This window comes from Enhydra lutris, unplaced genomic scaffold, assembly GCF_002288905.1.
Source record: "Enhydra lutris kenyoni isolate GAN:26980312 unplaced genomic scaffold, ASM228890v2 scaffoldscaffold34, whole genome shotgun sequence".
Taxonomy (NCBI): domain Eukaryota; kingdom Metazoa; phylum Chordata; class Mammalia; order Carnivora; family Mustelidae; genus Enhydra; species Enhydra lutris.
Genome location: NW_019154118.1, coordinates 21,631,945 through 21,648,088, shown reverse-complemented (window position 1 = coordinate 21,648,088; position 16,144 = coordinate 21,631,945). Strand labels below are relative to the sequence as shown.

Genomic DNA, 16,144 nt, shown 5'->3' with positions numbered 1-16,144 from the left:
ATTAACCAAAAGCATAATGTAAACTCCTTTCTTGGGTTTTAATTCCCATGTTCTGTTTAATACTGCGATCTCCTTTCTTGTATACCAATCAGTCTGTTCAAGTAGTTATAGCTCAAAGGAAAGAAAAAGCTGGATTCTCAAGCCCCCATTACTGGCTTTCGCCAAGCCACAAGAGTTTGTCTTAATGCAAATATAAAAACACTCTTAAAAGAAGTACACGCATGACGTTTTCTCTCCTCTTTTGCAATACCCATCCACTCTGAATCCCAAAATTGGAACCCAAATATACTTGAAGCATGTGAAAGAATTAAAGGAATTTAATGAGCGCTGAGACCCAAGCACCTGCTGGAAAGTTCCCATGGTTAGGTATATGAACACTGAGTGATAAACCTGCAACCCACCAGGAAGGCTTCCCCCACTGTGCTCCAATTAGTGATAATCAGCAGCGCCTAGAAATCACTGGCAAAGGGTAGGTAGACAGCGCCCCCTGGTGTTCATTATGTCTACAATGAGCAAGTTTAGAAGAGCAGCTCAGGACTGTCACTGATATCCATCTTGTTGTTCCTAAGTTATCTGGAATTCTCTAGAAACTCTTTAGGGATGAAAATTCTGGAACTGAAATACCAAGCTTATCCTTTAAACTTTCTACTCTAAGATTTTGCCATGAGATCTTAGGCAATAATTTAGGACTTAAACTTTCCCAGGAAATTTTTTAGGTTGGAGTTTTCTTAATTATAAGAAAATGAAATTTTTTTTTCCTGTAACTTAAAAGGCTAACAAATGCATTTTTTTAGACAAATACACTTTTAAAATATGGCCTGGGGCACCTGGCTGGTTCAGTCAGAAAAGCATGGAACTCTTGATCTTGGGGTTGTGAGTTCAAGTTTCACATTGAGGGTAGAAATTACTAAATATTTAAACATTAAAAAAAATAAAATATGGCCTAAAATTTTTCAATGTCCTCCATAAAATGTACAAAATCAGAACTATAGTTGTACTACTTGATGGAATAGCCAATTTCTTTCCTGATTCTTTGTTGTTTTTTGTTTGTTTGTTTCTTTCCTTTAAGGGTATTTTTTCTACCATAAAATACACAGAAAGTATAAAGAAAAAAACAGCATTTTCTTACTAGGTGGCCATGTGTGTAAATTACATATTTTTAAACCAAAATTGGATTCATACTGTAGAGAACAGCTTAATATGCTGTTTTTACACTTACATCACAAGTATTTCCAAATTCTCCACAAGCATTAAGTATTTTTACAGTTAAAAAAGTTACTTTTCACAAAAGACAGTGATCCTTAGGAAATACAAGGAATGAAGGCATCAGTTAACACCTCCAGGTGACAAAGAGCTGAATCCAAATGTGGGATACTTTGCAAGATGAATGACCTGATTTCTTTAGAAATCTTCAGGAGAAAAAAGAAGAGGGGGCAGAACCTCATATAAAGCTTAAGAAATTTAACACTAAATTCAGTATAGACCCCTTTCAGATTCTTTAAAAAAAACAACTAACTATAAAAAGCTGTTTTTCAGACAATGTAGGAAACCTGAATATCAACTGGGTATTAGCGTTTAAGGAATTACTATTGATTTTGTTAGGATAATGGCATTATGATCATGTTAAAACAAAAGTGATCGATGACTGCTTTCATATTCGAATAGTATAGCACAGTGAACTCTTATAAACCATTAATAGTAGAAAAGCAGAATGAGGGGTGGGATGGGGAGATCATATGGCATCCAAATCAGACTGAAGAGTCTGAAATTAAATCTCTTTCCAAAGCTCATATGAATTTCTGCTCAAATCTGTCTTCCATAAAAGAAACATGGGCACTAGATGCCCAAATCCATGACAACTTGAGAAAACACTGGCTGTGCACTAGAGAGAGTCAGAGCAAGCAAAATAAATGACAAACCAAGCCTTCCACGATAAGGCAAACACAGAAGCAAAACGGAACAAAGGGAAGCATAATGTTTCTTAGGAAGTCCAAAGCTTCTCTCACTTCAGTATCAAACGTGAGGGAAATCCCTGTATGGTTTAGTTTTCAAATTTTTGGTTGAAATAATTCCCCAAAGAACGTTTACCTCTATCACTTATTATCTTAAGCCATCTTCCATGCCAACATGTACTTTAAAAAAAAAAAAAAACAAAACACAAGACTCCTGAGATTCTGGAACTGTTTTTGCCTCCCTGGGTGGTTCTGTATGCTATACTCATTTCCCCCCACCTAAAAGGATATAAAGTTCCTCCCTTTGTCAGTTTAACTTGCAATTATTAACCAAATCTTCACATAAATTTATAAGTACAGATTGACATTTCAATAAGCCAACCATCTCCGTAGGAAGAAAATGGAGAACAGAAGAAGAATCATTTTCACTTCTCGGTATACACTGTTATTTGCTTCTTCCTCCCCCAAAACCTATCATCCCTTACACCACTCACCATGAAATCTCTGCAGTAAGTATTCCATGAGAGAAGTCAGTGGTAAGACTAGGAGAGCCAAAGCAAAGGCTACGTTAAAATTAAGAAATCCATTAATCAAATAGAAATACCAGGGCTCCGTACCTGAGTGAACAAACAGATAAGGAATCATTAGCGGATGCCTTCAACACCTTTCACAACACTTGACTCAAAATGTTCTTTGTTCAGGTAATGTTGATAGTCTGATGCCCCAAGTGAATGAGTCCACAATGGGAACTCAGCTCCTGGGGCTCTGCCACACAGGGGAAGCCCAAGAGCAGAAGATGGGAAGAGAATGGGATTGGTCACTTTTCCAGAACAACCAGGTAATTTAAATAGCTTAGAGGTGATACTGTGATTTCTAATAAGCAATTTGTTTTTGGGCTTCATCCCCATTTCTGGCAAAGGGCTCCTAAAACCTTTGGAATTTCCTAATCGAAGAGCAATAAGGGAGTCTTCTGTTAATTAGGAGAATTGGGGAAAGCCCCTACGTAGCCTAAGGGTCTGGACTGATGGCCAGGGGATCCAACCATGTGCCTGGGGGGTTAGAATTTTCAGTTCCACCCTTTTGACCTCAGAGGAGGAGACAGGGGCTGGCAATAGAGTTCAATCACAAATGGCCAATGATTTCACCAATCTGCCTGTGTAATGAAGCCTCCATACAAACCCAAAAGGACAGGGTTCAGAGAACTTAGGGTTGATGAACACCTAGAAGTGCAAGGATTGTGGTGCTCCTGGAAAGAACTGGAGTTCTGAGCTCCATCCCACGAAGCTTGCCCTGTGCATTTCTTCCAACTGGCTCTTCACTTATATCCTTTATAATATCCTCCCTAATAAGCTGGTAAATTTAAGTCAATTTTTCTCTAAGTTCTCTGAGCCACTCTAGCAAATTAATTGAACCCCGAGAGGGGGTTGCTGGAACTTCCCATCCAGGGTGGGTCAGAAGAGACCATCTGTGGACTTGTGATTGGTGTCTGGAGGGGGGGGGGAGCAGTCTTGCAGGGCTGAGCTATTCAGGCCTTTCCCCCTTTTAGTCTCTCCTGTGTGTTCCACTTATATTCTAGGATCTTCCCCCTTGATATGCTTAACCACTATCCTGTAGTCATGTATGCAAGGGACCCTGCACTTGGTAAAATGCAGTAAGCTGTTTTCCTTAGGAAAATAATGTCCCTAGACCGCGATCCTGCTTAGTATTGAGGACTCAGAATGAAACAAAATGACTGAAAACACAAGTCTTGTTCACACGAATTTTGATTCTTTAACTCAAAATCCTTAAACCACACGATGAGAAGCAGCCCTCCTCTGCACATTTAGCAGGTTTTTCATCTGCTCTTCCCCTCCGTGTGATTACTTCAATCAGGCGGTGAATGACACTTGAGGGCTTTAATCACTGCGTGTTGTGACACACGCCTTGCACCACAGCAATTTCCTGCAATCAGCACTGCTTAAAAGGGTAATCAGGAGGCAGAGGAAGAGTCAGAAAAACCTGACATTCTTGCAGCTTGCACAGCAGAATAAGATTAGAAACCAACCCCGTAATGCTAGAACCATTTAGGGGAGAAGCGGGAGGGGGGTACCCTGAGGAAAGACTCAACTGCAATTGTGTGTCACCTTTTGGGAAAGCGCACTCCTTCCTGTCTACATACAATGATGGTGGCCACAAACAGAGGTCCTGGCCCAGGCCGAGTTCATTAGAGGCATATTTATATCTGGCATTCCTTACAAATAACCTTTGGGTTTCAGAAAACTTATAATTTTCATATACAAATACGTATCTTCTCTGCATTTTAATTAATATTTAACAACGCATTTCCTAAATTGAGTCCTTTAGGAATGCAGTTTCCAGGAAGGTAGTTTTGGTGAGGGGCTTTTCGGGTTTTTTCTTTTGGTTTTTGGTGTTTTTTTTTAAGCAGGCTCCACACCCAGCAAGGAACCCGGCGTAGGGCTCGATCTCACAATCCTGAGATCAAGACCTGAGCCGAGATTAAGAGTCGGACACTAATCGAATGAGTCGGTGCCCCAAGAAAGGCTGCTTTTTGTATCATCTGACCACCAGTAAGGAAGCAGCAATATCAACTTTGACCTGCCTTTTTCCTAAACAAATTTTGGAAATCTGGGCCTAAGAGGAAAAATCAGAGTGACTAGGAGAAATGATGTCACCTTTCACATCATCTTTTACAGATACTAATAAGCATCAAAGTGGGGCGGGGGGAAGCCTCTTTCTCTTTGAGCCTTACAAATACATACTGTTTTTACAGGGAAGCACTTTATTTCCAGCAAATATTTGTCTCTACCACAACTTATTATACCTCCTACTAGGGCTGACTATCCTTTTATACTCTGAGATTCTGATCCAAAAGTATTAAGATGGTAAACTCAACAATGTTTAGCTGTTAGGAACTCACAGATCAAGTCCACAGCTAGGCTATGAACATTTCATAATAGACTGTTACTTCCTGGAAGAACAGGGTAAAAACTGGAGGATAAGCCAAGACTGGGTAAGGTTCAAGAGACAAGAGTCCTAAAAAAACAAGGGCAAAAAGGGACAAAAATAGTGAATTCTGTCAGCCAGTGTCCTCCCCTACTTGATAAGACACCTGCCTGAAAAGAGAAAGGAGGAAAACCTTTTATCTCTTTCCAGGGAGATATTTGATGCTATTTCCCAGAAAGTATCAAAGCTGAACTATGCAGAAAAAAATGCGTCAGCATGACAAGCTACGCATTTAACTGGTGCAAAGTGTGCAGTCAAAGAAAGCTGGAAGCAGGGTCTCTGCAGGGAATGACTCACCCATCTCCCTCTTTAGGGAAAGTGCTTCAAGTCCTTCCATTCAAATGAGCTAAAGGGAACCTTCAAAGAGGCTAAAAGAAGAATGGATAATGTTTACCGTTCCCCAGATTGAATGAAAGGAAACCATTTTATAAACCTATAATTTTACAGAACTGCAAGAACGAAATTATAGTAAATCATCTTATAAAAGTCAAATTTGCAACACCAAGAGCGAAAAGAGACCAAGGTTCACCAAAAACAATTAGTGAAAGAATGAAAGCTCTAGGACAGCTCTGGCTGACAGTCAACTCTCAAGAGACTCACGGGGGCTTCATCCTCTGCCATTGCAAGGATGAGAAACTTTGAGTCTTTTCATCAAGGCCATTAGCCTTTGCCTTCCAAAATGTCCCGTCCAGCTATCTGACAGGTGTGAATAAAAACACCCACCGGAAGAGGCAGGGATCGGTTCCTAAGCTGCAAGGTGGCATCCTGGAGCAGACCCCCTGCATCGTCTGAGGGAAGGGCCTTTCTCATACCTATCCTCCCACGCTTCCCCAGGCCTGTGAACTCTTCCACAGAGAACACGGTTCTTCACTCACCACACAAAAATGCGTATCAACCTCAACATCTACAAACTTGAAGTGTTACAAGGGTAAAAGCAAAATCAGTGCCATGACCAGTCACATTTTTGCAACACGAAATTTCACGTCTTGATCTTTGACACCAAAGAGATGTTTTGCCTATGACTTTGCAATTTTATGCCTACATGAAATTTCCTAAATGCCAAGTATTCTTTACCTTGTCCAAATATTCCTTCTTTGACAAGCGTGGCGCAATGCCCGTCCTGTGAAAGACAGCCTGCCAGTATGCGTGGCGTCGTGCCATTGAAACTTCTCAAAGGCTCCTGACCATCCTCCGAGCCTAAGTGCACGGGACCTTCCAAGGTACATCTACTTCCTGCCCCTTCTTTAGATCAAAGCTTATCTTCTACTACCTCCAACTCATGCTCTGTTTCAGCAAGTTTATTCTCCTGTAGAATCTCAATTGCCAAACTCTGGGGTTTTGCTGAGGTTGTTCTCAGTGGAAAGAACACAGGCTTTGGAGTCAGACAGCCCTGGGCTCTTATCCCATTTCTGCCACTTATTAATTATGTGCAAGTCCCCCACCATCCCCACCTTGGTTTCCACAGCTGCGAGTAAGAATAAATATCGCCTATCTCACAGATTTTGTGAGGGGAAGAAGACAGTTGTGTAGAATTTCTGGTATATAACAGGCATTTTTTTTTTTCTAAACAGAAACTATTGTAATTAATAGTCGTGAAAAATGTACTCCTTCTCTTTCTCCTGGCTTCCCAAGAGTCAGCTCAGATCTGGACTGTGTCATTAATAAATGCTTTCTGGCCAAGAAAGTATCAAAAGGTCCCTTTGAAAACCAGGAACAACAGAGTAAATGTTTATATTATAGTCACAACAGAGAGAATGAATTTACCTTGTTCACGCCTGTGTAGTTTCTACCTAAAATCAGCCAACACTGTAAAACTAGTTTAACTTTAAAAAAAAAAAAAAAAAAAAAAAGAATCCAATGTTTAATTTTTTTTTTTTTTTTTTTTTTTTTTTTTTTGTCTCAGCAGAACCTCCAACTGGACACTGCAGTCGTCTAAAATACACTCCTCTAGCATCTACTCACTAAACTTTTACTCTCCCTTCCAGGCTCAGCTCAAGGACCACCACCTCTGAGAAGTCTTCTTGCACCACCAGATAGATCTGCTCCTAGGATTCCCCATCTTTCTACTGTAGCACATAATACATTGGACTGTAATCACCTATTCCTGTGACGGCAGCCTTATTGGACAGCAAATTCTATGAAGACACAGATGCTCAAAGACAATTTATTCAATGTTTCTTTAGCTAAAATCCAGTTACCTATCTACTCAAGTATGACTGGCTTATATAGAAGACAGACACGAAGGCAGAAACTATCAACACGATGCGTTTGTAATTTTCAGATAAGAAACGTGCCTACCATAGCTAATGAAGCACTTGGAGCAGGACAGTCTTCCAAAATAGTCAAAATAATGCTAAGTAGTACCAAATATGTAGGCAAAGTTAAAGAGCTGGAGTTTCCATGACAAAAGATAGGCTGTCTCACTGTGTGACAACAGTACAGCATCAAAGTGTTTATTAAAAACTCAGTCTTGGGGCACCTGGGTGGCTCAGCTGGTTAAGTGTCTGCCTTCGGCACAGGTCATGATCTCAGGGTTCTGGGATCAAGCCCCACATTGGGCTCTCTGCTCAGCAGGGAGCATGCTTTCCTCTCTCTCTCTCTGCCTGCCTCTCTGCCTACTTGTGATGTCTGTCTGTCAAATAAATAAATAAAATCTTTAAAAAAAATAAATAAAATAAAAATCCAGTCTTTCCTATTTACTGAATGGACTCACCCATGATCAGGTGACAATTATAAAGTACTCTGCTTTAAAAAGTACTTTTACCCCTATCGTTTTTATTTGGTACCAAAAAAATCCTGACCTAATACACCACAACAGGTCTAACAAAACAGCTGTAGGACAGAAGAGCGATCAGGGTATAACATAATCTGATGGATACTCCCAAATTCGTTCATCCATCTATTCACCATGACAAATCTTTATTGAGGACCTAGAATACACAAACAACACTTACTTCTAAAATGGAGGAAGTATTTTCTCTGCAGGAGTTATTCTTTAAAAGAATGGACATCAACCCCACCCCAAAACTGTCAAATTCAAAGATGAGATAAAAGCACAAAAATGCTACATCAAGGTACAACCCTCTCAAGTCTGACTGACTACAGCATGGCATCAGTCCTGCCGATGCCCAGTAGGATAATGCCTTCTGTCCCAACAGGGCTTTTTCCATCACCAGGAAAGTGATCACTTCCTGTACATTCAAAATAGCAACATCTGAACTGAAGCACCCCCAAGTTCATCAAAGCAGGCAGAACAGAGCTCCAGGCACTCCTCCCAGGCAAACACTGGACAAAATGAATGGCAGATGCCAACATCCAAGAAAAAACTGGCCACTTCTAGGCTGGATCGCAAAACAAAGATCCCCAACCTGGCCACTGTTAAACCAGAAACATAAATCGGAATTGATTCTGTCATTTCTGCTCTCCCAGACAACCTGCAGATTACTAGATTTATAAACCTCATCTATCTCGGCAACTGCTTTTATATAGTCTCAAAGTTTTATAAATGATCAATCAAAATAGCAATATGTTTAAAAGGTAACGTTTAAAGGTAAAGTCGGTTTCCCAAAATTAAGCTGAAATTAACATCATTTATTCACCCATTTATAATGGATATTATGCGTCCAAGAGATTCCAGTAAATCAATTTATAATGTGCAATCTGGGTCTAAGAGGGGAGTCTTCCTTCTATTGACTTGTAGAACCAAATAAAATTTTACAAGGCAACTAAAACAAGGGGCAATTAAAAACATACAAACTCTCTGTAGCTAAACGGAGACATCTAGAGGCAAAAGCTTAAAATTGCAGCTCTTCCTCACCCTTGGGGATCTTGAGTCAGCCCTAAAGGAGCATTTTTATTATTTTTTTATCATTTTTATTATTTTTTATTTTTTATTATGTTCAGTTAGCCAACATATAGTTCATCATTAGTTTTTTATATAATGGTCAACAATTCATCAGTTTTATGTAACACCTTTTAAAATTCCTTCACTTAGGGAGCTCCTGGCTGACTCAGAGAAGTGTGTGACTCCTGATGTCGGGGTTGTGAGCTGGACCCCCATGTGGAGTGTAGAGATTTCTTAAATAAACTTTTTTAAAAAATTAAAATTCCTTTACCTAGCAATTATTCTCTAAACGAGGAGGTTTGTGAATTCAAGTCATGGAACAAAACACAATTTCGACCTATTACCTACTGCCCTCTACAATGACAATACTCCACAAATCCCAACAGGCCCAATTAAATCTCACTCGTACGCTTACTTTAAACCTCCTCATCCAATCTCTTGGTTCTGTTGGCAAAGTGGCACAGAAAAGTGATGGGCATGGCTCAAACGGGTAAGAACACAAAGGTAATATTAACCCGATTCACAGCAGAGCCCCAAGATGATCACATACACAAAATGCTTCAAGACCTTCTGAAAATTAATGCAATAGAATGTTTAATGAGAAAAGAGTCTCGTAAAATGGCAGATCTGACCAGGAAGATCTCTAGGTCATCCCTCTGTAACTGTCACTAACTCAAATGCCCTAGAGGCCAAATAACACAGGCCCAGGGCTGGGTCGGGGGGTGGGGGGTGTAAAATGGAGTCTGCCTTCCCCAAACTAAAGGCATCCCACTTTTTTCCTCTCAACCCTAAACTGGCCAAACTATCCACCCTCTCATGCTGACTCTACCACTTGCTCTGCTTTGTCTACACATTTCCCAAACTTTCTCCCCTAATGCCTGATACTGAATGCAAATTTTAAAAAGAACAAGTAATACCAAATGTGTCCATGTCCACAAAACCTCTGGAGGAATATACTCCAAGGTGTTAACAACAGCTTGTTTATCTGGAGATAATGGGATTATAAATGTTTTTATTTTCCTATTTTAGCTACCATACTGGTTTTCTAATGAGAACAGAAAAAAAGTAACTTTTCATTCAAAAAAGTAGCATCAAGAGCCATGGCATACTGAGAATGACAGCAGGACTAACAGAAATCACATTAATCAAGGGGCTCAGTCAGTTAAGTGTCCAACTCTCAGTTTCAGCTCAGGTCATAATCTCAGGATCTTGAGATCAAGTCCAGCATCAGGCTCTGCACTCAGGAAGGAGTCTAAGATCTTTCTCTCCCTCTCCTACTGCCCCTCTCCACACTCACTTGTACGCATGCACACGCGCTCTCTCTCTCTCTCTCAAATCTTGAAAGAATCACATTAATCAAGAAGAAATATTTAGTGGCTACTTATCATCACTGTGCTATATCAGAACGTCATTTACTTTTAAGATTAGCAGCAAAGAAATGCTGTATTTGAGGAAATAAAGCAACTGAGCTGAAATTTCAAAGTTCAGGCAAAGGAAGCTCGCTCTTCCTCTTCCCCAGATTCCCTAAGGCCTTACCATAAAGATCAGGTCCATGAGGAGTAAAGACATTATACAAGACGATGTTCACTGGTGCAACTACCAGCTTCCCATAGTAGTAGCTATCAATGACCACCACAGGCACCTAAGACGGAGCAGAAAATAGATACCAATTGCAGGGTTTTCTTCTGGAAACATGCTCCCAATGCTAACAGGATAAACTTCAAAATGAGAAAGAGAATGAATTTCTCATATTCTCTTTCCTATCAATATGCTTTCATTACAAGTTTAAAACAAAACAAAAAATAAAACTCACCAGAAAGAGTATTAGGGCCACCAGAGACCAATGAAAGAAACTCTTCCACCTGTGTTTCATGACCAGCAAATCAAAGGCAATGGGTAAACTATTTAACAGAGAAACGAGATAGGAAATTAAATAAAACACTTAGAATGTAGACTCAAACAAGTCATTCACACATACCTCATGCTAAACGGGGAAAACATGTCTCTAGCAGTTAACAGTCAGGAAAGAAAGCTGATAGAGGAGAGGATGTCTTCTCAACAATACAGTGTAACGGCCATTCAGAGTACATTAAGTGAATGTGCCCTGTGGTCCTATACCCATCCGGCCAAATGAATGTTCATCTCTTCCATGATTTATAAAGATTTTAATAATATTACACACTTTGATTCGTCAGTTCTGCTAGGTCTCCTTCCAACACTATTTGTGCTTATCCCTTTTGCTCTAATTCTTCAAGCAAGTGGCGTATGTATGTTGCCTTCACCATTTCTTCCTGAAGGCCTGGCTTCAAGCTCATGCGACGGACTTAAGGTCAACAGGAATCTCCTCTCGGCCAGACCCAGTAACTCTTCACAACCTTCACCTCCCTTGGTCTTTCCGCAGCACTTGACACAAAGCGTCTGCTTCTTCCTCTAGGTTTCCTGGCTCCTGTTCTTTCCTGGCCTCTTCCCAAGGGCTCCTTTCCAGATGTCTTTTTTTGTGCCCTACCATGGTCCTCGGTCCCAGAAGCAAACTTCTACTCTTCTTTTTCTACACGCATTTTCTCAGTAGGTACTTGCACTCTTGCATGAATAGTCACCTTCATATCCATGACCTCCAAATCTAGAACACTAGTTGGGGGTCTTCACCCATGCTCCAGTCACAAGGAATTCCCTCCCCACACCAACCTCTTACTACAGAACTTACCCAAATGTCAACGATAGGCTTTGCTCTGGACCCCTCTGCAGAACCAATGTCTCCCATCTCTGAATTCACATGGCATTGCCATCTCTTTTATTTAGCAATGCCATGTGCTATCACAAGGTATTTCTCCTGGGATATGAACTTTCACATTCTATTATCAAAATTTTGCATTATCAGGGGCGCCTGGGTGGCTCAGTGGGTTAAGCCGCTGCCTTCGGCTCAGGTCATGATCTCGGGGTCCTGGGATCGAGCCCCGCATCGGGCTCTCTGCTCAGCAGGGAGCCTGCTTCCTCCTCTCTCTCTACCTGCCTCTCTGCCTGCTTGTGATCTCTCTCTGTCAAATAAATAAATAAAATCTTTAAAAAAAAATTTTTGCATTATCATTTGTATTTTCATTTTTTCCCACCCAATTAGTTGCATTTCCATGGCATCTCTACTTCTCCTTCAGTGAGTCATCACACTTTTAATTACTTGTTCAATGTCTGTCTTTCCTACTAAAACGTAAGCTCTGGAAGTGCAGGAACCTATCAAGGTGTCAGCAGTGCCTAACACTAAGTTTTCAATAAATGACGGTCAACTGATAGCCATCCTGAAATCCCTTATCTCAGCTAAAGGTACACCAATCAAAACGTGCCACCCAGAGGTATTTGGGAGAACTCACAAAGTTCATTGCCAATGGTGCAGAGTAAAAGGAACGGAAGAACAAAAAAGGTTGGGGAGGTAAAAAAGGAGGGAAGATCAGGACTTTGTGGGTCATGTTAGAATCTGGACCCACAGGGCAGGGGGTTCAAACTTCTTACTTAAAGGACCTAACGGGGCACCTGGGTGGGTCAATTGGTTTAGCAACTGCCTTCGACGCGGGTCATGATCCCAGGGTCCTGGAATCGAGCCCCGCATCGGGATCCCTGCTCGGTGGGGAGCCTGTTTCTCCCTCTCCCTCTGCTGCTCTGCCTGTTTGTGCTCTCTCACTCTGTTAAATAAATAAAATCTTTAAAAATGAACAATTAAATAAGGGACCTAACAGTATGTATTTTCGGCTTTTAGGCTTTACAGGGCACATATGGTCTCTGCTGCATATTCTGTGTGTGGGGGTCAGCTGTGTGTGTGTGTGTATGTTTTGTTAACAAACCTTTATAATGCAACAACTTCTTAGTTCTTGGGCTGTACAAAATAAGACCAACTGGACTGGGCCCACAGGTGACAGATTGCCAGCCTCAGTGACAGACTGCCAGCCTCTGTGACACAGAGGAATGGGGAAGCTACTGTAGAGTTTAAAACAAAACAGGGAACTATATAGTCATATTTGCATTTCAGAACGGTAAGTCTAGTTTGATTATGGAGAGATTTCCAGAGATCAAGCCTAGGGATGGGAAGGTCATTTAGCAGGCTGTATGGTAATCCAGGAGCAGAGGTGAAGAGGAGTAGTCAGAGTCAAGATATTCAGGAAAGAGAGACGAGTCACAGATAATTTTCAGGTTCCTGGTTCAGCACTGAGTAGATGGTGGTACCATTTATTGGGATAGAAACATAGGTAAAAGAACAGATATAGACAGAAGATAACGAGCTCAGTTTTGTAAATGTTTAGCTATAGAAAAGGAAATATCTAATATATATGAGATGACTGGACCAGATTTAAGATACAGGAATCATCAAGATGACTGAAAGATAGGAGAAGAGATAGAAGAGGGCCTCACACAAAATCTTTAATATTCTGATGATATGCAAAATAGAAGACTGACGGTGGGGAAACCAGCCTTGAAAGCAAAATTAAGAAAATTTAGAATACTTATCCTCTAGAAGACATTCAACTCTCCTAAAAATTTATCTCATAAATAAATTTCCATAAATGTATAGACATATATACAAAAATGTTCATTGAAGCATTGTACATCATAGCAAAAAACAGAAAACTACGTATCTACCAACAAGGCAATGGCTAAATTATGGTCAGATAATGGAATGCTATGCAACCCAAAGAACGATCTAAGTCTACATACACAGAAGATACATAGTTTTTCCCCTGTGGCCTCTGCTCCGGTGGGAGTACCCTGGCTGAGCTCCCAGACACATGCAGAGGGGACAGCTGTGGGCTTTGGACACGGGCAACCCCAGGATGACTTGAAAGTAGGACAACCTTGGCCCTCCTAAAGAGAGAAAATTAGTGGCTGGTGATCAGTCAGTATGGCATTCTCAGAGGCCTTTACCTGAGTGACAAATCTGCCTCCATCAGGACCTCAGGTGTCTGACAGCCCCATGTGATACTAAGATAGGACATTCCTGTAAATAAACTGCAGGACATGTGGAGCTTTGCAACACTGACATTTACTGGGTGTTGATGATGTACCAGAACTGTAAACTCATTCTACACATCTTAATCCTCGCAACAGGCCCACAAGAGAAAGAATGCCACAGAGAAGGGGGAGAGAGACAATCTTAAGCAGGACCCAGGCCCCTGCAGATCCCCATGCTGGGCTCCATCTCAGCACCCTGGGATCACGACCTGAGTGAAGAGTCGGACACTCAACCGACTGATCCAACCAGGTGCTCCAAAGATTTATTTTTTTAAAGGTTGGGGTAGAGTAGGGTTCCCATTTTAGTTTTATATACACAGTAGTACAACTGCTAAATTAAAGGCATAAAGACTTTATAGATACATATTATAAACAAACTGTTACATAATAATACAACACAAAAAAGTCATTCTGAGATTATTTCAACAATATATTGAGAATAATCTCCCTACATGCTAAAATAGCATTTGCTAACATTGCTGAGGGTCAACATTCCTAACCTGTTAAAAGTATCTTACTCCAAAAGGCTGTGTGATGCTTAATAAGGAAACCCTAGAAATGATCCTATTTAAAAAAGAGAAAAGAGGGGCGCCTAGGTGGCTCAGTTGTTAAGCATCTGCCTTCGGCTCGGGTCATGATCCCAGGGTCCTGGGATGGAACCCTGGCTTCCCGCTCAGTGGGGAGCCTGCTTCTCCCTCTCCCACTCCCCCTGCTTGGGTCCCTCTCTCGCTGTGTGTCTCTCTGTCCAATAAATAAATAAAATCTTAAAAAAAAAAAAAAAAGTAGATATATACAGTTACAGGACGATTCTATTTAAGAATTTATGATATGTATGCACATATACATGCGTGTGCATTTACACACAGAAGGACAATTTCTGAAAAGATATATACAAAAGTATTAGTGACTATCTTTGAAGATAAGGCTAGGGGAAAAGAGAATTAAGAATTCTTTTCATGGGGCGCCTGGGTGGCTCAGTGGGTTAAGCCTCTGCCTTCAGCTCAGGTCATGATCTCAGGGTCCTGGGACTGAGCCCCGCATCGGGCTCTTTGCTCAGCAGGGAGCCTGCTTCCCTCTCTCTCTCTGCCTACTTGTGATCTCTGTTTGTCAAATAAATAAATAAATCTAAAAAAAAAAAAAAAAGAATTCTCTTCACCTCATACAAACTGGAACTTTTTTTTTTTTTTTTAAAGATTTTATTTATTTCTCAGAGTGAGCACAGGCAGACAGAGTGACAGGCAGAGGCAGAGGGAGAAGCAGTCTCCCCCCTGAGCAAGGAGCCCAATGCGGGACTCGATCCCAGGACACCGGGACCATGACCTGAGCCGAAGGCAGCCGCTTAACCCACTGAGCCACCCAGGCGTCCCTGGAACTTTTTTTTATAATAAAAATATACTACTACAGTTGACTTTTGAACAACACAGGTTTAAACTGTGTGGGTTAACATACATACGGGGGTTTTTAATAAATACAGTACAGTACTGTAAATGTATCTTCTTTATTTTCACAGAACATTTTCTTCTCTCTAGCTTACTTTATTGTAAGAATATATAATACAGAAGTGAAGGCAGCGCAGACTAGAGCAGAAGTTGGAGGAACAAGGAATACAGAAGAGTGAGAAATACTACGGCCCTTGGGAAGAGCTGCTGAGGCAAGAACTGGAGATCGCAGGGAAGTCTGGTTTTAGGCTTGGTGAGTGGGAAACGCACAGCACAGAGTGGTGCAGCCTGCACAACACACCAGCGGCAGGGTCCAGGAGGCCTGGGTCCAGAGGGAAAGAGAGTATCTCAAGCCAACTCCACGCTGAGCACAGAGCCCAACGCGGGACTCAGTCTCACCACTGTGAGATCACAATCTGAGCCAAAATCAGGAGTCAGTCTCTTAACCAACTGAGTCACCCAGGTGCCCCAGCAAACAGAATCTTCAAGGAAAATCACCCTCTTAGACTCTCTTTTCTCATTTATAAAGCACTAATGACTGGGGAGCCTGGGTGGCTCAGCTGATTAGGCGACTGACTCTTGATTTCGGCTCAGGTCCTGATCTCAAGGGATCAAGGGATCAAGCCCTTGATCTCAGGGATCAAGCCCTGAGGTCAGGTTCAAGGATCAAGCCAGGTCAGGTCAGGTATCAAGCCCAGTGGGGAGTCAGCTTGGCCCTCTCCCTCTGCTGCTCCCCTGACTCGTGCATACTCGCTAATACATAAATTTTTTTTTTAAGATTTTATTTATTTATTTGACAGAGATCACAGGTAGCAGAGAGGCAGGCAGAGAGAGGAAGGGAAGCAGGCTCCCTGCTGAGCAGAGAGCCGACGCGGGGCTCGATCCCAGGACCCTGGGATCATGACCTGAGCCGA

General features: G+C 41.5%; 1 protein-coding gene across 4 annotated transcripts in view; it reads right to left on the bottom strand.

Moving 5' to 3' along the window:
* Positions 1 to 16,144, bottom strand: part of LOC111153921 (ALG9, alpha-1,2-mannosyltransferase) — a 106,802-nt gene that overhangs the window by 72,652 nt on the left and 18,006 nt on the right. For 3 of the 4 annotated variants that reach the window (XM_022513237.1, XM_022513235.1, XM_022513234.1), the window contains exons 7-9: positions 10,613 to 10,700; positions 10,336 to 10,441; positions 2,447 to 2,569 (exon numbers count right to left, since the gene is read on the bottom strand). In XM_022513237.1, the coding sequence (XP_022368945.1) occupies positions 2,447 to 2,569; positions 10,336 to 10,441; positions 10,613 to 10,700 (317 nt within the window). The remainder of the gene's footprint in view (positions 1 to 2,446; positions 2,570 to 10,335; positions 10,442 to 10,612; positions 10,701 to 16,144) is intronic. The other variant, XM_022513236.1, reaches the window with a different exon arrangement.